This window comes from Eubalaena glacialis, chromosome 10 (genome assembly GCF_028564815.1).
Source record: "Eubalaena glacialis isolate mEubGla1 chromosome 10, mEubGla1.1.hap2.+ XY, whole genome shotgun sequence".
In the NCBI taxonomy this organism is placed as follows: Eukaryota; Metazoa; Chordata; class Mammalia; order Artiodactyla; family Balaenidae; genus Eubalaena; species Eubalaena glacialis.
The window spans coordinates 14,035,176-14,058,983 of record NC_083725.1 but is presented as its reverse complement, the minus strand read 5'-3'; the positions used below and the strand labels follow the sequence as shown (position 1 = coordinate 14,058,983).

General features: G+C 60.4%; 1 protein-coding gene across 3 annotated transcripts in view; it reads right to left on the bottom strand.

Annotated features, from left to right (window-relative positions):
- Positions 1 to 1,033: 1,033 nt before the first annotated feature.
- Positions 1,034 to 23,808, bottom strand: part of BCL9L (BCL9 like) — a 28,788-nt gene continuing 6,013 nt past the window's right edge. Inside the window, exons 2-10 of one of the 3 annotated variants that reach the window (XM_061203443.1) lie at positions 22,608 to 22,663; positions 13,948 to 14,049; positions 12,310 to 12,695; positions 11,516 to 11,635; positions 8,210 to 8,420; positions 7,967 to 8,051; positions 5,581 to 7,867; positions 4,861 to 5,142; positions 1,034 to 4,431 (exon numbers count right to left, since the gene is read on the bottom strand). In XM_061203443.1, the coding sequence (XP_061059426.1) occupies positions 3,338 to 4,431; positions 4,861 to 5,142; positions 5,581 to 7,867; positions 7,967 to 8,051; positions 8,210 to 8,420; positions 11,516 to 11,635; positions 12,310 to 12,695; positions 13,948 to 13,973 (4,491 nt within the window). In that variant the 5' untranslated portion in view covers positions 13,974 to 14,049; positions 22,608 to 22,663 and the 3' untranslated portion in view covers positions 1,034 to 3,337. The remainder of the gene's footprint in view (positions 4,432 to 4,860; positions 5,143 to 5,580; positions 7,868 to 7,966; positions 8,052 to 8,209; positions 8,421 to 11,515; positions 11,636 to 12,309; positions 12,696 to 13,947; positions 14,050 to 22,607; positions 22,664 to 23,808) is intronic. The other 2 variants (XM_061203445.1, XM_061203446.1) reach the window with 2 other exon arrangements.

The following is a 23,808-nucleotide window of genomic DNA, read 5'->3' as shown; positions in this document are numbered from 1 at the left end:
CATGTCTCAGTGCCTAACAAGCACAGACATTCTTTCAGGTCACCAGCCCTGCAGCATCTTGACCAAGCAGGAAGCTCAGGATGACCCGGTCCAGGTGACTGCCCCTGGCTCTGACCAAAATGGCACCGGGCCAGCCCCACGTCACTGGGCCCTGGGAGGTCTGCAGCCTGAGGCAGACTCCAGGCGCCCTCAGAGACCAGCCAGCATCCTAGAGAAGGACTAAGGTCAGCAGAGAGGAGCCCAACCAAGGGAAGGAGAGATTCTCCTTCCCCAGCTCCAAGGATGAACAAGTATTAACCAAAGCCAGCTGTCTTCTCTGCCCAGGGTGGAGAGCTCCCAGGGTGGGCCAGGGGCAGCAGGGTCCAGGGCCCTGGTGGGTCTGGGCACCGATGGGGAAGGGGACAGACGCGTTCTTCCCTGTCCCTCTCCCCGCAAACTACACAGCCAGGGGAAACTCCTGGAGCCACAGAGAGAATCTGACCACGGAGCAGAGATGGAGACCTCCTGAGGAAAGAGACAGACCTAAGGGGTCCCTGGGGGTCATCTCATCCAGCCCCCTGCCTGCAGGCCAGGCCATCTCTCTGGGCCTCAGCGAGAGCCACAAGGCATCCCCTTGGGCTGGGCAGTGTGACAAGCAGGCATAGGCAGGGAAGTCCCCAGGCTCCAGGAAGCTGGGCCCTGCCCCGAGAGAATACTACTCAGATGGAACCACAGGAAGCTGCTCTGCGCCCGCCTGCCCCCTGCCCGGGGAGGGCTCTCCCTGCCTCCTCCCCAGCCTCTGGTCTGCCTAGAATGAGACATCGGGAACCCTGTAGTTGCTGAGGGCACACATCGGTTGCCCAAGCCCACTCAAGCCAGTCAGCCAAGGTCCCTAAGAGGCTCCCGCAGGGGAGATCAGAGCTGTGACCCAGGGGACTAGGTCTTCACCGTGGAACACCAGGGAATCCCTGGGGCCCCTTTTTCCTTCCAGCACCCAATAGTAAGTTGGGCAGCGGAGGAGCCAGACACGGAAGCAAGACAGCAAGAGACTGGATTTTTAATTTTCTCTTTTTAATAAAAAGGCACCTATAAAACAGGTCAATACAGTACAGGCAGCACAGAGACCCCCGGAACAAGCCTAAAAATTGTTTCAAAATAAAAACCAAGAAGATGTCTTCACATATTGTATTTATATATTTATATTTATATATATATTTATATAATGGTACAAAATGGCTGGGGGTGTGGCCATGGATGGAGGGAAGTAGCTGGCCTGTGGAATTCACCTTGGAAAGCTAGTCTGGTGGCAGAGGTGGGAGGAGCGGGGGAGGGGGAGGGCATCAGGCCCTTTTCAGTCTGACCCGTCTCTCCTCTGCGCAGGAAACACTTAAGAGTCGGTTTGGGGAGTCTTGGGTCATGGGTGGGGGACTCAAGGGCACGAGGTCCGGGTTGAGACAGGGTGGGAACGTGTCTGGCGGGATTGAGGGCAGGTGGCCCCTGAACACGGGGGACCAGGCCCTGGCCCCTGGGAGGGGCTGGGGGAGGCAGGAGCTCGCAGCCAGCCCCGGAGGAAGCACTTGACCTGGCTGACGGGGTACTGAGGACAGCACCAGACTGGGAGAACTGGGGACAAATTCCCTTTGTATCACAGCTGCCAATGGGAGACCAGGCCCTCAGGTCAGGAAGGCTGGGGACGGGGCCACGGCAGAAGACACCTTGTCTAGAAATGGCCCTTGGCCCTGGAGGTGGGGTACGAAAGGCCTCAGCCAGGTAACTGCCCTGCCACCTCACAAGGCAGGAAAGGAAGTGAGAAAAGGAGAAGTGTTTTACTCCTGGGGCTGAGGGGGGCAAAACACCCAATCGTGTATGGCTTCAGCTCTGACCAGAGGCGGGTGGGGAGCTTGTATGGGAAAGAGCCGGGGGCTGAGGGGAAGGCAGTGGCTGCGCCTGGGTGGGCACAGAGCCCTGAGCTCTGGGCAGAGGGACCTTGCCAGTGATCGGCCAGGCAGAGAGAAGTGGGAAGACGCTCTCCTGCTCCGCATCCAACACTTTCTCTATTCCATCCTCAGCGGGTGGAGGCTGGAGGGAGACAGACGGACTTGGCCAAACCCTTTTCCTTTCCTCCTTTGGTGATAAGGAAGTAGGTGGTAGCCTCTGGAAGAGTCATGGCCCTGGGGGCTACCTGGCCCAGAGCCACTGCAGCGGGCACAGGACCACCTGGCCCCCCGGGCCACCCCTCCACGGCTCCACACGAGGGGGCCACACAGTCTCCGCCTCGTCCTCCTTGCCTTTATCCCAGACTGGGGACCAAGGACTTCAAGTTCTGGCTAAGATGTAGCAGCAGGGGACACCAGACATCCACAGCTAGGAAGCCAGGGCCCCGTGTCACCTCTGTGGGGCAAACACACATGCACGTGCACGCGTTCTCCTGAATCACTCAGCAGCAGACAGGCTGCCACCCTGGGGGGGTCTCAGCCCTGCTGGGGCTCACCAGGTGGAAGCCTAGGTGGTCTGACCTCAGTTTAGGTGTGGGTGTAGCTACGTCATTTCACCATTGGGGGGAGGGGACCGGAATGGTATCCTTTATGGACCCAGAGACACTGCCACAGCGGGTAGGTGTGTCGGACTGCGTGCCCCTGGGTCCAGGGGAATGGAAGGGGCAATCATTTGAAAAAGGGGGGAAGGGTTTCTTTTATCCTTTTTTTGTGTGACTTCTATCAAAACACAGAAATACAGCACACACACAAACCGGCACAAAAGCACAGCGCTCTATTTACAGCTACGGCTGGCGCCTGCCCACCTGGCCAGCCGCCTGCAGGTTGGGGTGGGAGAGGGGGTCAGCCACATCATCAGGGAGAGGAACTGAGGCAGGAGAAGACAGAAGGAAAAACGGGGGTGGGGAGGGTGGGCAGAGAAACCAAGAGGAGGAAAGTGAAGCTCCCAGAGGAGACAGCAGCAGGAAGGGGAGGGAGAGGGAGGGAGACCTCTCCTCTCCTGCTCCCTGCCAAGGATTAGATACAGGGCTCTGAAAGCAAAGCTGAAGAGGGTGGACGCAGAGAAAGAGGGAAAATCGAGGCTCCGTAGGACTGGGCGGGGGGGGGGGGGGCGAGGGGGAGGGGCAGTCCTGGTGGCCGAAATGGGACCAACCCCCATCCCAAATCCCCCACCCCACTCTGCCACTTCCCCCTAAGCTGCCAGCACATCTGGTTTCCACAAATGCCACTCCCCACACAAGCCCCCTCCCACCCCCTCCACCCCACCCCTTGACCCAGGCCATCCCAACACCGAAGGGGAAGAAACTTTCTTAAGGTTATCCTATTTGCAGTATCGCCCCAGCTCCAGCCCCCCACGGGGACTGCTAGAAGGGCAGGTTGGCCATGCCGCCCGGCGCCGGGAGGTAGCCCATCTGGCTGTCCAGAGACACACTGCGCTGCCGCAGCGGGTGGGACACCATGAGGTTCTGCTGGGGCGGGGGGCCCATGAGAGAGCCCTGCGGGGGGAGCACGTGGGGGGGCTGGCTGTAGACCTCACCGCCCACGCCCCGCTGCTTCATCAGCATGAAATTCTGCTGGGTCATGAGGCCTTGTGGAGGGGCCATGACCCCCTGGTGCAGGCCATGGGGCACCATGCCCTGCTGTGAGGGCACACCTGTCCTGCCCAGCAAGGACATCTGTCCGGGGTGGCACATGGACATGTTGAGCCCCCGCGGGACGCCCTGCTGGCCCGGGAGGTTGGGGGGCCGGGAGGGGGTCTGCTCCGCCATCATGTTCTGCAGGTTCATGAGATGCAGATTGGGGGGCTGGGCCTTGGGGGGCTGGTTCTCGCTCTTGGGGAAGTACTGGAGGGTGCTGCTTGGCTTCTCCGAGGGGATGATCCTGGACAAGTCGAACTCGGGGATCCCCGTCGGGGTGGGCCGGATCACCTCGCTCAGCTCAGGGTCGTTCAGCACTGACGCCACCCCGGGGAGCACGCCCGGGGGGTACGCGTCGCCCATGCGGCCGGCCATGCTTTTGCCCATCAGGTGCTGCTGGGGGGGCAGGGGGCCTGGCGGCTGGCTCGGCAGGTCCTCTGGGGGCAGGGCCATGCCTGAAGGGTAGTGCTGCTGCAGGCCGGGTCCCCCGCCCCCGCCCCCACTAGGGGCCATGGCACCGTGGGGCTGCTGCAGCCGAGGGGGAAAGGGCAGCATCTGGGAGGAGTTGGGCACAGGGCCGCAGGGGGCATTCAGGGAGTCTGGGCCCCCTGGAGCCATCATCATCGAGTTCTGAGGGGGCCCTCCTGTCCCCTGTGCATTGGGGTGCAGTGGAATGTTGGAGCCCAGAGGGGTGGGGGAGGGCAACATGGTAGGTGGGGGGTCATGGGACAGGGGCTGCTGGCCTGGCAGGTTCATGCCCATGGGGCTCTGGGCAGCAGCTGAGTTCAGGTGCATCTGGGTGGGCTGGTTATTGCTGATCCCTGCGGGGAAAGAGAAATGGGGGTCAGGAACCGTGTGCACCCAGCTGGGGGAGGGTGGAGAACTCAGTCCTTCCCCACTCCCCAGCCAGGCTGGTACTAGGGCTGAGGGCTTTCACCGTTGGCCTGCCCTAGCTGCGAGGGAAGGGACTCCAGGCACTTAGGTGAGAAGCCAAGAGGCCCAAGCTCTGGCCCAGCCAGCCAGGGACACATCAGTAGGTGGAAAGACCACTCCAGCTTTCCGGGCTTGGCTTCACTGAGCAATGAGTGGGAACTGTGTCCCGGGACACACACCCCGCTCCACGCCCAGGGCTCTTTGGAAGCGCAAAAAAGCCAGCAGGACCGCAGGGGCAGCTGCTGGCCGTGGCAACTCTTCCCACGCCCAGTGCCTGCATCAGCTCTTCTCCCCGCGGCCCCTCCCTGTCCCCGCACCTGGCCCAGAGCCCTGCGGTGGTGGTGGCGGGGGGAGCAGGGGCCGGTCGGGCAGCAGCTCGTCGTCTGAGGTGGCGATGGTCTTGATGGCATTGTGGTAGAGCGGGGTGGAGCTGGGCATGGCGTACTTGGACATCTGGGACATCATCAGTGACAGGGGGTTCTGGGAAGGCGTGGGGTCTGGGGAGGAAGTGAATGGCAGGCTGGGGTTCATGAGGCCGCTGGGAGGGTTGGCGGGAGGCGCTGAGGAGTTGCTCCGGGGGCCGCTAGGCGGGAGGGCACCTACAGAAGCGGGGAGACAGAAAGAGCAGGGGTGACTGGGGAGGGGAAGATGAATTTGGCTGCTCACACTGGGGGCTTAGCAAGAGGTCAGCTCCCAAACCTCCACTTGACTCCTCCAGGCACAGATGTCCCACTCAACACAGGCCCCCCACTGTCACTACAGCCCACCTGTCTCCAAGCGGTTCCTGCAGCCTCAGGGCCCCGGGCAGTGGGGAGATCCCAAATATGACCCCCTTGAAATGCCTGGGAGATGAACATGGAGCTCCCTGTGAAAGCTCACACACAGCTGCCAGCGTCTGCCCCACGAGCAGAGCCGTCCACCTCTGGGCCCCGGCACGGATGCCTTAACTCACTCCCCTGGCCCAGCAAGAATACTCCCACAGGGGAGGCTCCCAGCGCCAGAGGCCAGGGCCCACTTGCCCGGCCCCGTTGACTCACTCTGCTCCATGTTGCCCAGGGTGCTGGAAGAGTTCATGTTCAGAGGCGGCTGCTTGTTCTGGGGGACTCCGGGGCTGGGCATGGCTGTCTTGGGCGAGGCGACCCAGCCTGGAGAAGGCACCGCCATGGAGGGAGACTTGAGCCTGCTGGGCGAGCCGGTGGGCGAACGGACGCTGAGAGAGGAGCTGAGGACCTGGGGTGACTTGAGAGGTCCTGGCGGGTTGGCCGAAGGCAAGGGCACCATCTGTGAGGGAGTCTGGGGTGACTTGAGGTTGGCGGAGGGCGAGGTGACCAGGGGTGAGTGTACCTGGCTAAGGGTGGGCGACTTCAGATGCCCCATGCCCGGTGAGCCCATCTGATTAATACTGATGGTGAGGTCTGAAGGCCGTCTGCCCAGCCCCCGGTTTGGGGCTGAATGCACAGAGCCGGGAGGATTGGATGCAGGAGGCAGGGGCATGTGGCTGAGCCGGGTGGTACCCACGTTTGCCATGGGCATTGAGCTCTGGTCTGGGCTGAACATGTCTTGAGTATTGCCCATTTCCTGGGGCATGGCTTGGTAGGGTCCCTGGCCCCCAGAGAATCCCTGCTGGCCCTGGCTGGGAAACTGCGAGGGCATAAGCATCTTCTGCGGGCCGCCCATCATGCCGCTGCTGTTCTGGGCCCGCACCCGGGCCATCTCCTCGGGACTGAGGCCCTGCGGCCCCATCATGTCCCCGGGGCCCCGCATCTTCTGCGACATCAGCATCTGCTGCTGTGGGGTCATCTGCACGTTCAGGTTCATGTTCATGTTCATGTTCACATTCATGTTCATGTTGAGGTTGCCTGGCCCCATGGGTGGGTCCACCTCCCTCAGCCCAGACTGCCCCATGGGGGGACTCAGGAGGCCCCGACCTCCACCAAACTCCATGCCCATGGGAGTGCCCGCCAGGCCCTCGCCGCCAGCTATCTGCCCGGGGAACATGGCCGGATCCATCTGCCGGTGCGCCTGCATCATCCGTTCCACCTCCATGCCCTGCCCCATGCCGCTGCCGGCCATGCCCAGGGGGCGCTGCATGCCCATCGACCGCTTCTCCAGCAGCTGGTGTCGCAGCAGCTCCTCACGAACCCGAGGGGTCATAAATCGCTCGGCTTCACCCTGCCCGCCTGGGTAGGGCACCGCGTTCTGGGCAAAATTGCCAGGCCCCCCCATAGGGGGCAGGTCTTCAGTCCAGCCCATACCCGGCCTCACAGGCCTCTGCATGGCATTCATGGGCACCTCCATGGGCATACCCTGCATGCCCCCAAACCCAGGCACCCGTTGCATCTGGTTGCCTGGGAAACGGGGACCGGGGAAGGGTGGTCCACCCCGGAGCTGCATGGGATCTTGGACATCCATGGGCCCCCGCAGCTGGGCTCCCATCCCAGGGGGCCACTGATCGCCAGGCTTGCTGTGGTAGGGAGGCGGTGGTCCCCTCACCATCATGCCCCCCATGCCCATCATGTCCTGCAGTGGGCGGCCCCCATGCAGCCCGATCTGCTCCTCCTTCCGCCGTTTCTCCTCGTAGTACTCTTCCTGCAGCTTGCGCCAAGCCACCTGCTCAGGTGTCAAGCTGTCCTGGCCCAGCCTCTGCATCATCATGTTCATCTGCTGCCCCATGTCCCCACCCGGGGGGTGTCCAGGCACTTCATGCTCCAGCGGGGGGCCCCCGAGGCTCTGTGTCTGCGAAATCATGGACTGCAAGGGCTCCTCGTACTTCTTCAGCCCGCTGGCCGGGGCCGTGGGCGGCTGCTGGGGGGCGGGAGGGGCTTGTGCTGGTGGTCCCCCGTCGCCTGCTCCTCCGGGGGGCCCCTTGAGGAAGGGCTCAGCCTCCCCGCTGCGGAGCAGCAGCCGCTCAATGTCGCGGAGCGTCTGGAGGGAGCGCTCCCGATGCTCCAGCTGTTCCTTGGACAGGCCCTCTGAGCCCGCCAGGCTCCGCTGCCCATTGCCGGTGGCGGCCTCCCCAAGCAGGGCAGGGCCGGGAGCACTGCTGGGGTCTCCTCCAGGAGGCAGCGGGTTGTTGGCGGTGGAAGCTGTAGGGGTATTAGGGTGGGTACCCCCAGTGCCACCACCCGTGCTGGCAGCTCCCACCGAGTTGGGTGTCAGGTCCTGATTGGTGTCCTCAGGAGGCCCCTCAGAAGGCAGAGCAGGGGGGGCGCTGCCTGGGGCTGGGGGTGGTGGTGGCGGCAGTGGAGGAGGCTGGGACTGAGGGGTGCCTGTTGATGGTGTGCTCAGGGGTAGCGGTTCTGGGGTGGGTGGCACTTTGGGGGCCTGCAAGAGGACAAAGGCAGAGCACGAGACAGGTAAGGGGATGCACTGGCCAATCCGCTGCTCACAGAGCACCATGCCCAGGCCAGGTGACACACTCACCTGGTCCAGCTTGGCACGGGGCACGTTCTGCTGGTGGTAGGCGAGGATGGAGTCGGCCCGGCCCTGCAGCACTGCCTCCGCAGCTCTACACAGGAGGGTCGGGCACAGACAGCTCAGAGAGGCGGGCAGGAGGGAGCCCTCAACCTCACCCAGCCCAACCCAAGCCAACCCTGGCCCGCTGCAGGCACTCACTCAGGACCCCAGGCTGAGGGGTGCTAAGCAAACAAGGGCTGAGGCACTTACGTGTTGGCCAGGTGGGTGGTGAAGACATACACAAACTGTGAGGGAGGCTTTCCCGGGACGCCCCCGCCTCCACCCCCGGGGGCGTCAGGCCGGAGGCCTGGCGGGGGCCCATGCGGGGGGCCTGGTGCGCTGCTCTCGCTGAGGGGCAGTTGGGCGGCTTGGCCAGGACCCAGCTGTGGGGCCGCCATGGCTGGGTCTGCTACATTACAATCTGTACAAGAGAGGAGAGGGAAAGAGGCCCAGATTTACAGAGGAGATCCAGTGGGGGGACAGCCCCCCAGCCGCCCCTGTCACTACCGTACCATCCTAGAGATGCCCAGGGACAGAGAGGCTCACTGCTTCATAGCTCGTGCCCACAGGGTCATCTGGGGCCCCAATGGGGCATTTTCACTAGTCTAGTTTCTATACTTGCCCTAGACCAGGCTTTGAAAAGGATGGAGATTGTGCGGACCATGTGGAGAGGAGGGAGAGGGAAAATGTGATCCTTATGAATAGGCCCCCGCATGCCTGGCACCCTGACGGACGCTTATGGATGTGATTCCACCTAATCATCACATCCCTGGGAGGAAGCTGTCGTACACTCCACTTGTCGTATACTCCACGTGACAGCCTCAGAGGGATGACATTACTCACCCAAGGTGACACAGCCAGGCAGTGCAGAGCCAGGGTCTGCACCAGGCAGGGGCTGCAGAGCCCCGAGCTTGGCCCTGCTCTGACCCCTCGCCGTGGTCTGTGTGTGTGTATGCACATTGGCCAGGTGAGGAGAGAAGGCAAAGAGCTTGTACAGCTGATGATTCAAACGCTGAATGGTTTTTACTCTAGCCCTACCACTAACTGTTCTGCAACCTTATGAACAAGATACTTCCTCCCTCTAAGCCTCAGTTCCTTCATCTGTAAAATGGAAACACTAACTCCAGCCCTGCAGGAGGGGGAGGGGCTGGTCAAAGAAATCTATTTTTACAGCAAGTTCACAACTATATCACAAACTAAAAAACTGTTTAGAAAACAGAGAGTTACAAAAGCCTGACATACTGGGTTCACTGCCAGGGTAGACTGGCCATCCTCGGCACCGAGCGAGGTTTTGTTCCATGGTCACAGCCCTGACTGTAAGTCCTCGCCTACAAAAGATCTACGCTTGGTCATTCATGGGTCTAGTGAGTGGGTGGAACTTTGCCACCAGTCAAGTGCCTGGCCTGCAGACAGTAAGTGACAGCACCTACTGCCCCAAGTTGTCTCCCTTGAGCTGGGGCAGCAGCCACCTTTCCGCAGGCCCACGGGCAGGCTCCTCTTCTTGAAGAAATCTTCTCTAACACTCCTACCTCATAACGGCCCTGCTCTGGACCCTGTCTCTCCAGTTCTACATAGAATAACAGAGCCAGAAGTTTAGGGGGGGAACTTGAGAGCTGACCTCAATGTGTGAGGGCTGCCCTGGGGAAGAGGAAGGTGCACATTCAATACACAGAACTAGGACTCCTGGAGATGAGTTATGGGGAGAGAGGCAGGCTTTTATTTCAATAAGGAAACTTCTAGTACAATGATAACAATAAAAGCTAAACACTGGGGACTTCCCTGGTGGCACAGTGGTTAAGAATCCGCCTGCCAATGCCGGGGACACGGGTTCGAGCCCTGGTCCGGGAAGATCCCACATGCCGCGGAGCAACTGAGCCCATGCACCACAACTACTGAGCCTGCGCTCTAGAGCCCGCGAGCCACAACTACTGAAGCCCACGCGCCTAGAGACCGTGCTCCGCAACAAGAGAAGCCACCGCAATGAGAAGCCCGCGCACCGCAACGAAGAGTAGCCCCTGCTCGCCTCAACTAGAGAAAGCCCACACACAGCAACGAAGACCCACTGCAGCCAGAAAAATAAAAAATAAAAAAGCTAACACTGTTCTAAGTGTGCTACATGTCTCAACTCACTGACTCCTCACAACAACCCTAAGAGGAAAAGATTATTTTTATAGATGAGGAGACTGAGGCCCTTTCCCAAATTTACACAAATAATAAGTGGAAGACCCAGGATATAAACCAAGGCGGTCTGATTGCAGAGTCTGTGCTCTTAACTTCTACATTATACTGCCCTACCATTAAGAACTCTTTGAGAATTTAACGGCAATATAACTAAAACAGTTAAGTGCTTGCCTTGGTATCAGGTATGGGATGTTAGCAATTTCTTCTTTGATTTCCCTGTGTTTTCATGTTTCTACAATGGCACAGTCTAGTGTTATAAAAGTGAATTGAGGAGGGTCTGTCCTGGGAAGCAGTGACCACCCCCATCTATCACTGAAGGGTTTGGCCAGGGGCTTGTGGACCACCAATGAGTCCCCTGGGGTGGGGGTGGGGGGGTGGCTGGGACCAGATGACCTTTAAAGTGCCAGCCAGCTGCAGAGGCTTCAGTATTTGATCCCATACACCACCTCCACGGACATGATCTGCTCTTTCCACAAACATCTGCTGAGTCTGTTTCCTCCTCTGCATCTTAATAACACCTACCTCACAAGGCTATTATAAGGATTAAATAAAACAAAGTAGCAAAGTGTCCAGCATATTTTTTTCTTCCTTCTTTCTACAGTCTGGCTTTCGACAAGTTCACAATTTAACATTCTCTGGTTAGTTTCTTATGCATTAAGTTGTTTCTCCCCACACGCAGAGGTAAGCTTGGAGGGAAAGCATCAAATCAATGTATATGGGCTTCCCAAGGGCAGGAGTATGTCCGTTTCTCCCCCATCACTAGTGCCAGGCCCAAATAAATGCTGATCAATGCAAGAATGAGAGGGGTGGGCGTCCACCCACACCCACTCCTCGTCCTGGTGATGCACTCCGGGCACTTGCCAGGAGTCAATTAGAGGGTAGGGAAGGGCACCAGAGACACAGGCAATGTCAGCTCACACCCAGGCTTAGCACAGCTTTGCACAGCAGAGCCGGCTGTCCAGCTCCCAGTGATGCTGGACCCTCACCGCCCTCCCTCTTATAACCAGTAGGTGGCAGCATAGGCCAGGAATTCATGGGAGGAGGTGTAGATGTGGCCGGGAGAGGCCACCTGAGGTTCAACCTACCCCACCCTGGTCCCTAGGCAGAGGGGGCCACTGAGCACCTGGAAGGCGGCAACTGAGCTGTCACAGTGCAGGGAGGGACAGAGTCAGAGATGTGAGATGGGAGAGGAGGAGCCTGGGCTCCTGACCCTTTGCTCCCTCTTCCCAGGCTGCGCCTTCTAAAGCCCTAGGTGAGGAGAGGGAGGTTCCCTCAGGGCGGCTATCCTCTGGGGGCACCATGGGCCACAGCATCCTGGCAATGATGGGCACTCACTGTGGGTGGCCCCAATGGGCTTGTCATCCTCCTCGCTGTCCGGTCCTGAGCACCATTCGTCCCCACTGTATGGCTGCTTCCGCTCCAGCACACAACGCCGCTTACTCCGGGGTGCCACTTCTGCCCAGGCAGGCAGGGGTCAGAGTGAGTACCCAGAGGCCCTGTCCTCCCACAGCCGGGATCCTTCCCAAGCCCCGTCTCCCAGATGCCCCACCCCAGGGGGCACTGCCCCGGCCATGGTGGGCACTTTGCCAGCCCTTGGCCCCCACCACAACACCATTTGTTTCTGATTTCTCTCTACAGCCCTGCTGCCTGCCTCCCCTCCCCCACCCAGCACCAAGCCCAGCATAATCCCCAACCACAACTGGTTCTAATTAGGGCTGGGGGGGGAGGGGGAAACTGCTGCTACTCTTCCAGGCCCCAGTGCCTACACCATAGCTCCCACCAGCCAGGATACCAGGAGGCTCCTGAGAGGTGTGAGGGTCTGCTCCTCACCCCAGAGCACCTCCCTCTCCCGCTCTGGGGGCTCTGGTGGGAAAGCAGGAGAGGCATGAGACCGACAGACCAGAGGCCCCATCACTCTGTGTGGCCCCTCCATGGGTGGCACCCAATCCTGAGAGAATGACCAGATGGGTGGGTATAATGGGGGTAAGAGAAAGGTGCCCCTGGCATAAATGCTGGAGAGGAGTGGGCGTTGAGGATTAGGCAAGGGGGCTAGAAAGATGGTCTCCCAGCAAGTGTGAGTCTAGGGCTGTGGAAGATGCTGGGGTCTTGGGGATCAGGAAATGGGATACCTTTGGCCTCCGAATCCAGGGACGGTGTCCCAGCCTCTCGCTGCTCTCCGGAGTCCACAGACACGCTCCGCTCCCTCTTCACTTTGCCCTTGAGCGAGCTGAAAGGGGGCACCCCTGCTTGGGGGTTCTTCAGACTTGAGTTGCTAGGTGAGATCTGGTTGGCCTTGGCCCCATGGTTCCCCGCCCCCACGCCCTTCGAGCCCAGGTTGCAGGTGGGTCCTTGGTTCACATTCTGGTGCTGGGATTGGGCCCCGCCATTCCCTGTCTTGCCATGATTGGTCAACTTATTTTCTGGGTGCATTGGCTTGGCTGGGGCAGGGGGGCAGTGGCCGCGGGGGGACAGCGGCGGGCTCCCTGGAGCTTCTCTCCTCCTAGGGTGGGGTAACCTGGAGAAGGTGGAAGAGACATGAAAAGTTAATCTTGCTAGGGGTGTAGCATGCCTGGATTTTAATCGCCCCATCCTGCCTCACCTAGTGGTAGGGGAGGTGGGGGCTGAGTGGCATCTTAAGACCACCAGCTATCCCCTACCCCCCTCCATGTCTCCTCAGAGAAGGGCTGACGCCCCGCTCCACCTTGGGCAGTGAAGATGGGGCAACCCCCTCCGCCCTCCAATCCCCACAATTCAAACGAAAACCAGGGCCTCACATTGGCAGAAGCCAACCCACCCCCAGCCCCAGAATCCAACAGACTGCAAGCCTCCATGGCAACCCCCCTCCACTAGCACCTGGCCAACACTTAAGCATCCTCTCTTCAAGGGTTTGCTGTCTTCAGACTCCTTCCAAGGTCCCCAAACCTCAACTGCCATGTGTCCCAACACCAGCATGGAAGGGGCACAGGACCTGAGGGTCACTGCTCATGCCCCAGCCCCATTCCCCTAGGGAAGTGGGGAAAAGCACACCAGAGAGCGGTACCCACTGGTCCAGACAGCTCCCCAGAGCAGGAGGGGAATGCCTCAAGAGGGTCTACTAGTATGCCTGGCCGGCAGGCAGGAGCAGGAAAAAAAAAGGGGAGGGGACTGGTGTGCAAAGCAGACTGAAGCCAAGGATTCCTGCAGCCTAGGCTGCGGGCCCTTTAAGCTCCAGCCCGCTCCCCCCACCGCCTCCCCCTCCCCGGAGACCTATTAATAGCCGCTGGAAAGATCACATCACGGGAGAGGATATTTATCCCCCCTCATTCCACACCAGCTCAGATTTATTTCAGCTCTGCTGTCCTGCTGCTGCCGCCTGGCCCTGTCTGCCGGCTTCTCCTGGAGAAGGGGAGGGAGGCAGGCACCGCCACTCCCTCCAGCTCCCACCCCCAGCTAGACTGAGGCCAGAGGGCGCCATCGGACCCGACAGTGGGGTGGGCAGGGGTCTGCTCAAACCGTTTTTAAGAGGAAAGGGCTGGAAGGGACTAGAACAGCAGGCTTAGCTGGTTGCCATTCCCCTCTGTCCCCTGGGCCCAGGCACTAAAGCTGTGGGCTCCTGCCTCGGGGCAGGCCTTCCCATTCTGACCTCCCTTTAGCCCGCCGGTGGCCTGGAAGCCAGGTACTCAGGGGGGCTCGCTCTCCAAGCCTGCACAGTTCAGTCCCATCACCACTGGGCCCTTCCCTTCCCCTCACTCCACACACATATCCCGCCCTCCGCGACACCCACACACCTTGTCTTGTTAGCCAGGATCCTCATGGTTCCCACACACAGTGGGGCTACGGCCCCTGTGCGTGCCCAGGGCCCAGCCAGGTACTCGGTACTGGAGCAGGGACTGCAGCAACAAGCCCCAAAGAGAAAACTTGTGACTTGGGGAGGGGGTGTGAGAAGGGGAGGGGAGACGGGAGGACCCAACAGCCCTGGGACTAGGGAACTGGATAGGGTAGGGTGTGACTGGCAAGGAAGGATTACTAGTCGGGGGCCTGGATCCTAGTGGCCGGTCCTATCCCCATTCCTCCCGCACCTTACCCTCAGGGAGCTTGCAGTCTCTAGCAAGGCCCCCCGGGCCGCAGGGGCATAATTCACTAAAAGGATGGGTTGCAAAAGTGCCCGCTTGGGGCGGCCGCGAGGTCTGTCAGGCCCCCGGGGGGACTCCCGCCCCCAGGCACGCCCCTCACCCGGGGGGCGGGGGACCCCCTGGCGCCCCGCCCCCAGCGCTGAGCCCTGCCCCTAGGCGCCCAGGCGGGAAGGGGGCCGCGGGTAGGGGCGGTGCCCCGCCCCCAGCTCGAGGCCTAGCCCGTGCCCATCCCAGCAGGCCCGGGCGGGCAGCGAGAGGCCTGGCGGGGCCCCGGGGCTGCAGCTGGGCTCTTCTGGAGACCAGTAACGCTGGCTCAGATTCCTCCCCGACCGCAAGAATGCAGGAGCCTCCCCTCCCCCCGCCCCAGCACCCCACCCCGCCCCCTTCGGCAGAGCCAGAGCGGAGAGGCCGAGCGAGCGAGCGAGCGAGAGAGCCAGCGAGCCAGCGAGCCGGGGAGCGGGCGACGGGCAGGACTGCAGCGTGCCTCTCCCGGCCCCGCACGCGCCGCCCGGACAGACCCACGGCCAAGTGCGGCGAGGGGCCTGGCGCGCGCCACGGCGGGGCCGAGGTTCGGTCCAGCGCTAGGCGCCGCCAGGCAGGGGCCCTGGGACCCACCAGCACCCAAACTCTGACTCACACACACTCGCAGCTCACACGTGGACGGGGAGACAAAGACACGCACGGAGCCCAGGAAACTAGAGGCGCGCTCACGCCGGCCCGCGGAGGTGTGCGGGAGGGCGAGGGAGGCGCTGGCCAAAGCAGGAGCACAGAAGCAGCCTGGGGCATGTTTCCAGAGGCGGCCAGAGGGCAGAGAGGGAGCGCGTCGACTCATTGAACAGATGAAAAGACTGAGGCCCGGCCACAAGGGAGCCATAGAAAGTTGAGCCCGGTAGTCACAAAGAAACACACACACGGGGCCATAGATACACCAACAAACAGACTTACACAAACACAGAAGCCTCACCCGACCGCCCTCAGCCCTGTCCCCGCACTCCCCCCGCAGATCCCAGAAAGGGGTGGGGGGAGAGGAGGAGTCTTGGGCCAGAAGCTTCGTCCCGGTGACAGGCCCAGCCACACAGCGGCCCACATTCCCTGCCGAGCTGCCGGAGGCTGGGCTGGGACCTGGGTGGTGTTGGGGGGGGCGCCACACCAGTGACCCTGTGGGAGGCTAACCCTAACTTGACCCCAGGGCACATTGGCCTTCCCCCGCTCCAGCTCTGTCTCTAGGGAGGGAGGCTCCTCAGGGGAAGATTCCAAAGTCCAGGGCCTGGCTGGGAAGCAGCCTGCTGCCAGCCCCCATCTCCTGCATCACGCGGGACGGGTGCGGGGGGTTGGGGGGACTGAGGCGGGGAGAGCTGGAGGGCACCTGGGCTTAGGGGCAGGCCTATGGGGCTGACATGGGTCTCAGGCTTCCACCTTCACCACCTTGCTGATCCTCAAAACTACCAACCACCTGCCACGACAGCATTGTTATCCCCATTTCACAGTGAGGAAACTGAGATCTGGGAAAAGGAAGTGACAGGCCCCTGGGTCACATGACCATTACATGGCAGCACCAAGACCCCATTCCCCTGGTGCTTCCCCTCCACTGCAGTGTCCTCCCCTCAAGTCATGACAGCTCATCTGAGCCTGCACCCGACAGATGGGCTTCCCACACGCCGCAGGTCACTGGACCCAGCCCCCCGGGGTTGGGGCAGGGCAAAGGCCACCCACTTTCCTCTGTATACAGCTTCAAATATTGGGACATCTAATAATTTGGGAAGGGGCTGTTAGAAAATTAGTCCTCTCCAGGGTACCCAGTCAGGCTGAGCCTCCTCTCCAGAAGAATCTTGGAGTTGCCCTCCCCTCTAGGACTCCACCCCCTCGCTCCCACCCAGCGGCAGGACGAGCTGAGTCAAGTACAGATGAGTCAGGAGTTTCCCATCTCACACCTCCCCCCTTTGCCCCTCAGGGGTCTGCCCCAGATCCCAGAGACCCCCGTCCTCCTCTAGCACTGACAGTCCCCGGAAGAGACCTGGAAAACCTTGGGGATGGGAGGCAGGAAAGCTGATTCCTGGTGGGTGCAGTTTTTAAACAAACAGAGTGAAGGGGCTTCCCAGCACCAGGCCAGGAGCCCCTGAGATAGGTGAAAGGAAAGGGATGGAGCTCTGGGAACACAGCGCTGTGGCTGCCTCTTAGGGGGTAGGGTGGGGAGCAGTGACATGTGCTCACAAACAGGGAGCAGGTGCCAGTCACCTGAGTGAAGAGGCCAGGAGCAGACCTTATGAGAATGGAGCCCAGGAGGCTGCTGAGACAAAGCCTGCCTGAGATCTTGCCCTCCTGGTGCAACGTGGGGTGCGGGGGGTGGTGGGGGGGTGGTGGGAAGTGACCTAAGGGTTAAAGTGCACCTGACTTCAGCTGGGGGAGGGAGACCAGGAAGGCTTCGACAGGGCAACCTGCCTATTTCCAGCTGCCCCCACCTTGGGAGCCTCTCCTTGGTTCACCAGCCAGCCCACCAGTCTTATTGCCCAGCTCAGAACCATCCCAAAGAGGCAGTGAGAACACGCTTGGAGGGTCCATGCTTCCACACGCAGTGAGCAGACACCTCTAGAGAGGAAATGGGCTGCTAGGACCCTGTGGTAGCTGAAAGAACAGGAACCTGCTGGGAGTATTAGTGGTGGGATCCTCAGCCACTGACTCGGGGAGAGGCAGCCCTCAAGACAGCAAGGTCCCGAGTCCCCTTTCTCCTGGGTGTCAGGACTCCTTGGTCCCTAGAAGCTCTCCTCTACCACCCAGGTCACTTCCGCTTCCTGAGGTGGTGACTCAGCCGGGTGGGGAGGTCAAGGATTCAGAGCCCAGCAGGAAATCTGCTCAAGAACCAAGGTATTGCTCTGGGACCCTCTGTATGGGGACTTCCAGGCTTGGGGGGCCTTCCCGTCACCCTAGTTCCTAGCAGCTCTCCCCACTTCCGCCCACCTCCTGCCAAAGGAGACCATGCAAATCAACCATTTTGTCTGGGAGTTTCCAGCCCCACCCCACCTGCAGCCCCAGGGTGATGTCAAGGCAACCCTAACCCTGCTGGGACATGGAAACTCCTGGCCCCAGACCTTCCAGTCTGGGGTCTTTGAACAGGGTGCTTCTGGAGGGGATTCTGCCCTTCTGGAAACTACCGGACTAAGTGGCATTGCCTAGACAAGCCGGAGGTCACCTCACTTGGCTCCCGTCGCCAGTGCCCAAGTGGCCAGGCCTCGGGAAGCAGTCACGGCCTGGCAGTAGGGTGCCCCCAAAGGCTACTGCTCAATCTCTGGCTGCTGCCTCCCCCGGGGGGAGGGGGAGGGGGCACAAGGAAACAAGACAGGGCAGGAAGCCCAGGCAGGCAGCGGGCACTCTGGGCCAGGCACAAACAGCCAACACAGGAAACCACAGCCCACCCCCGCCCACCCCACCCGCCCAAAGCTCTGGGAGAAGGGAGTGCCAAAAGCCTGGTACCCCAGCAGGGGCAAGGGCCAGGGGTTAGCCTGGGGCAAGGGAGGAGCAAGCAGTTCTCCAGTCCTCTCTCTGCCCCAAACCCTACCTCGCGAGGGGAGAGGAAGCCAGGCTGGCAGGGGTGGTGCTGCCTCTTTAAATCCACCGAAATCCTGAGCTAGGCCCAACCCAGCTCTAGTTTCACAGGAAGGAAAGGAGCTCAGGAGCCAGTAGGGCAGGCAGCGGTGGCTGGAATTAGCCCCACCGGCCCAAATATATCTGGTCTCCGCCTGCCACCCCACTGGCACTTCCTGCCCCCTGGCACCTACACCACCCTGGGGGTGGGAGAGGGTCTAGGTGCTACTCCCCACCCTGTGGGAAACCCCGATCTCCAGAGATGCCCTGTCGCTGGGTACACGTGTTGGGAGGTGGAGTCCCAAGCCCGGATTCCCAGAAGGGAGGAATGGGCAGGGTAGCTCCCTGTGGGCCCTCACCTGGCCTCTATCCTCCAAGGGGTTAATCTGGCCCTTTTTTTGGGGGGGGGATTAGGGGTGGCCCAGGAACCTCCTCCAAACTGCCTGACTGCCTGGCGGCTGGGAACAATGGGGCCATTGTGGGAGTAGCGAGTGCGGGCAGACTGCTGGCACAGGCAGTGCACCATGGGGCGCGGGACCTCACCCAGAGCCCGCCTGCCCGCTCTGCTCTCTCCCCCAGGTACTGCCAGCGTCAGAGGCATCCTCCCAGCCCTCACCTCGCTGGCCTGGCCCAAACTCTTGGCACCAGCAGCAGCTGGAGGGCCCTCGAGCTCTGCCCACGTTGACATCCAGACTGCTGTGACCCTACAGGAAGCAGGGGCATGTGGGCCAGGACGGGTGGGGGTGGGGGCTGATGAGACAGGATGTATGCCTGTGATCCTCCCGCAGGGAAGACAGGAAGGCCAAATGGGGTTTCTGGTGTCAGTCCTGGCACCCTCAGGCAAGAAGGGCTTAAGGGATTGTGAGAGCAGTGACAGGCAGGGTCCCCTGACCCCAGGTCTCCGTTCCTACACTCATTCCATAGACCTGCTCCCTGAGGAGGCCCAGTCCCGTCAGCCTGGGCCTCTGTGGCTCGGACACTGGCAGGCAGTGTGAGTGATGCAGTGGAATGAGAACCGGGTTTGCAGTCAGGCCGACAAAGATGCCAATCACATCCCACCCCTTCTGAGCGACGGGACCTTGTCCATCCCTTCAGCCCTCTGAGCCTCAGTTTCCTCATCTGCAAAATGAGGATCAATATATCGAGTGAGATACTAATAGTGAAACCATCCAGCAGAATGCCTGTGACATACTCGGCCCTCAACAAACCACCTCTGGCCATGATGTCCTCTTCTTTACACCCTACATGGTACCCAAATCCTTGGGCATTTGGTAAAGATGGGCACTCTCAAGATATTTGCTCTTGAGTATCCAAGGGATCGGGGCCCATGGGCGTCATCTCAGTGGTATCAAGGACAAAACCTTGGCTTTTTCTGTCCTCACAGAGCCCAGCTCCCTCAGCTAGCACTCCCCTGGGCATCACTGGGTTTATTGACATACACTCAAACCCAGAGCATGAACCCAGAGAGCAGTTATCCACTCTCTTAGCCTCAGGGCTGTCTCAAAACCCCAGGAGAAAAGCAAAGGGGAGTTTCCTTTCAACAGTGGCCCATGTCCCGTCCCCTCCACCAGCCACCCCTCTCCCCGTCCTACTCCTTGGCAGTCTCCGTGCAGGGTCTGGGCTGGGAGGAAGCTGGAGCCTACTTTCTTGCCATGGGCCTCTTTAAAGAGTGGAGGGTCTGAGAGGGAAAGAAGAGCAACTGGGACAAGCAGTTCTGAAAGTAGAGGTCCAGAGAGAAGACCTGTGCTCTTCTCAACTAGAGAGGGCTGTCCCTCTCAGGGTGGCTCCACAGCCCCCAAAGGGTTAACAAGCCCCTAAAAATAACCTGCTCCCAGCAGGACCTGCTGATTGGAACCCTCCAGCCATCTGTTCCCATTTTCTCCTGTTCACATTGGAACATCTGAAACCAGCCCCAGAGCCCCAGCCCGATCCCAAAAATAGCCCCAGCCTGCCCAACGAACAGGCCCCAGGGGCTGGGCAAAAGCGGCATGGCCAGCCCAGCAGTGAGGCATGGCCCAGGCCAACACTGAGCCCTCACTCCCAGGCCCATGGAAGGGAGGTGTTCCCTCTGTTTCAAGAAGGAGGTGGTGAGTAGACCCAGGGCCTCCAGCCCACCCCCCTTGGTACCAGGCCAGAGAAGGTACCCAAGAGCCCTGGTATCCCAGGCACTCTGCCACATCTGAATCCACTTTCTCCAGAGAGTTGGACACTCACTCCCCAGAAGACCAAACCACTTATCTGCAGAGCTTCCCTCTTTGTGGGCACACCATCCCTGCTGCCCAGCGCTGGGCTCCTCACCCAGAAGTTCCAAAGCCTTAGCCCCTCCATCATCCGACTCTCATCCCAGGGCCTTTCGGAGCCTTGCTCACCCAGAGTCACTCAGCATTCTCCCCTGGCCTGCCCCAGGGCACACAGGGTTGAAACAGAACTTTTCCCAGCCCTGCCCACACTCACCCACGCCGCAGAGGAAAGGATTCTGGGGGTGTCCTCTGGATGCTGATATGACCCCAACCCTCCTCTGGGCTTCAGGATGGGCTTCTGCCCATCTGTGTGCAGCAGGTGCCAGGCATGCCCATCTGGGCTTCTATACATATCACAGGCCTGGGCACTGCCCTGCCACGCTCAGGGAAAATGCCCAGGCAGGGTACAGGGAATCCAGTGGACCCTGGACCCCAAGGCAGGCCTAACAGCTGCCATCCATGTCACAGCTCCACACTGCTACTTTTCTCCCCAAAGAAGGTCCCTGACCCCTTAGGCCAGGAAAGAGAGGAGGCAGCCATCTAAGCCATTTAAGAACAGAGTGTCTTAATGGCTGTTCAGCCTGGTGAAGGAACAGAGCATCAGGGGATGGGATGGTGGGAGGGGTGTTGAAGCTGATCTGAGCTAATAGCATGGGGGAGGGAGGGCTCAGCTCTGAGAAGCGCTGGGAGATGGGGAGGGAGACAGGCCCTAAGTCCTCAGACCCCTCTCCAGGCCCATGGCTATTTGGCAAACTTGCAACCAAGATGTTAGTTTCCCCTCAGTGGGGAAACTGAGGCAGCAAGAAGGTGGGTCTGGATGGGTATTAGAATCTAGGAGTCTGAAGTGTTGGAAAGGCTGTCTCTTCCCCACCGTCCACACTCCCCTCACCCCCATCAATTCTTCCCCTGCTAAAGCCCCCGGGAGGACCACGAGTTCCTATGAAGAGCTATGACTAATAATAACGAGGAGGATCTCTAATATTTATTGAGCATTTACTCTGTAACATCAAGCTGTCCTGAAGGCTTCACATGCATTATCTAATTTAATCCTCTAATTTAGTACTCTACAAGAAAGTTCTTGTAGAACTTTGTTGTTATCCCCACTTTACAGATAAGAAAACCGAGGCCCAGGGAAGTTGAGTAATTTGCCGGAGGCACACAGTCCAAAATTAGAAGAGTCAGGATTTGAACTCAGACACTCCAGCAACTGGGCTATTAACCATTTCACAATACATGTTCACCCTGGTAGCAGCCCTCTGTGCTATGACGAAAGAATGGTGCCTCACCCCCTCATTCCATACTCCCTCCAACCCCGATGCGCACCAGGTCCTAGCTAGAGGCCACAGTTCCTGCCCAGGGAAGAGATCAAAGAGAGGCCACCACTCCCCACCCCCTCAACACAGGTGCCTGGCCCACTGGGGCTCTGAGAGCAGAGTTCTTGGGCCACCCCAGCCCCATCCACCCCCAATCTGTTACATCGTCACCCATCCTGGTCCCTAAGAGTCTGGGGAAGGAGCAAGGCAAGTTACCATGACAACAGCACAGGCCCCTGCTGAGAGGCCCAGAGGCAGGAAGAGTCTCCGCAGGTGGGGGGTCAAAGGTCAAGTGGGACTCACTAGTGACAGGTGGAGTCCCAGCCCTGCCCCCCCCCCACCCCCTGCACCTGCTCAGCCACACCTGGCACTGCCCCCCACTTTTTTCATTGCCTGAGTTGGAAGGACCACTTCCTCTGTGTCCCTGAGGGGTGGTGGCCTCCAGCAGGGAGGGTGGGGGGATTCAAAGCCCCTCCCTCCTGGGGACAGTCTAGGAGAAGTGCCTCCTCGCAGTCCTCCGCTTTCTCCAGCTTTCCCTAGTCAGACCAGGAGCCTACAGGCATGTTTGTTGTGAATTCAGGGAGTTGTTGCTAAGTAAGGAAGGAGGGGGGGGAGGGGAGGAGGGAGGGAGGGGGGGAGGGGGGGAGGGAGGGAGGGAGGGAGGGGGTGGGGGTGGCAGTAGGGAGAAAGCGTGTGTGTGCCTCTGTGTGTGTGTGTGTGTGTGTGTGTGTGTGTGTGTGTGTGTGTGTCTAGGGGCCAGGGCAGAAACCACATTACTGTGGCTGGTAGCCACCCTGGCTTTGACTCAGCCAGCTGAGGCCAAAGCCAGCAGGCGAGGGGGAGCAAGAACCTGGGATGACCGGGAAGGAAACCGTACCTTGCCCTCCAGGGGTGACCGGGCTGGGGCTCCCCACCACCCACCCCGGCTGGGACTTTCACTGGAGCAGCGGCTGTGGCGCTTTAACCCTTCCTGCCCCGGCCCCGCCCCCGGCCCCTACCGGGTTCCAGGTTGTAGGCTGTCAGCACCCTCTCCTCCGGGGGGAGGAGAATGAAAGGAGAAGTGGGGGCAGAGAGCCAGGAGGAGGGCGCCTGAGACAAAAAGCCAAGCAGGAGGCAACGGCAGAGGCAGACAGAGCTGAGCGAGGAGGCCGTGAGGACACACATAAGCACACAGACCTCTCACCTCAGGATAATGCGTGTCGGGCTCAGGCTCAAGGGTGTGATCTGGGCTGGGGCTCCCTGTGGAGAGAGGGTCACAGCTAGAAGCCCCAGGCCAGCAATCTCTACCCCTGCTCCTCCCAGAGCCCCAGCCCCACCCCCAGCACGCACGCCACTGAGCATGTACACACAGACGGGCCTGCAGCTCCAGGAAGTCCCTGAGCTACTTGGACACCACCCCCCTCCACGACTCCTGTGGATTGGCCGGGAGCCAGGCCTGACCCAGCGGCCCCACCGCACAGCTCCCCCTCCCTCCCCTGCAAGCAGGAAAGGAGAAGGCGCTAGAGATGCCTTAGAGCTCCCTCAGAGCTCAGCCCCCAGGGAGAGGGGGGAGGACTCCCACGGCCTGGCCTGAGGACCCGGGTGGAGGGATGGATGGGGAGGCCTGAGGACCCCAGCTTCCAGCACCAGCCACCCCGGGGTTATCCTGTGTCAAGGAGAAGAACGGTGTGGGTCCTATGTCCCTGTGTGGTCTCTCTTGTCCCCTGAAGATGCCCCTGGGGACCGGGCTTGGCTGGGAGGGCCTAGGGTGAGAGAATCAGGCTTAGCAGTTCAGTAGGAGGGGGCTGGGTGAAGCTCCCACAGGCAGGCGGGAGGGAGGCTGGTGGCTGGGCTCAGTTTGTACTGGGGGTCAAAGGGGAGTTCTTTTCCGAAGAATTCTGGGAGAGACGCCAACTAGAGCAAGCTGCTAACCACCCCTCCCTCTCTCTCACTGCACTGGGTGGGGGGGTGTCCCTGCCAACCAGACTTAACCCTCTCCAGCCTGTGGTGCTCCCAGGCACACGACAGGGGAGTTGGGGAAGGGACCTCCCGCTGAGCCCAACTTCCAGTTCTAGGGGGCAAGCACGGGGTGTCTGCCAGAACATGGTACCACACGGCCCCATCTGGTACTGCCCCGCCCTGCCACCACCTGGGTGACTTTTCTGGGCTCATCTCCTGAAGGTGTCTGCAGTGACGTGTGTGTGCGTGTCTCAGAGACAGAGATTGAGAAACAAACTGAAAATTCCTTGCCAAGGCCCTCCCCCTGCTGGGTCACTGAGCACTGTACCAACCTGTGCCTCTACCCCTCCCTTCCTCCCACTGAGTCCTGGGACCAGAGGCCATGGGAAGGGGGGTTATAAACAGACAACTTTTCTCTCTGCCCACCTTGTGCTGCTGTCTCCATA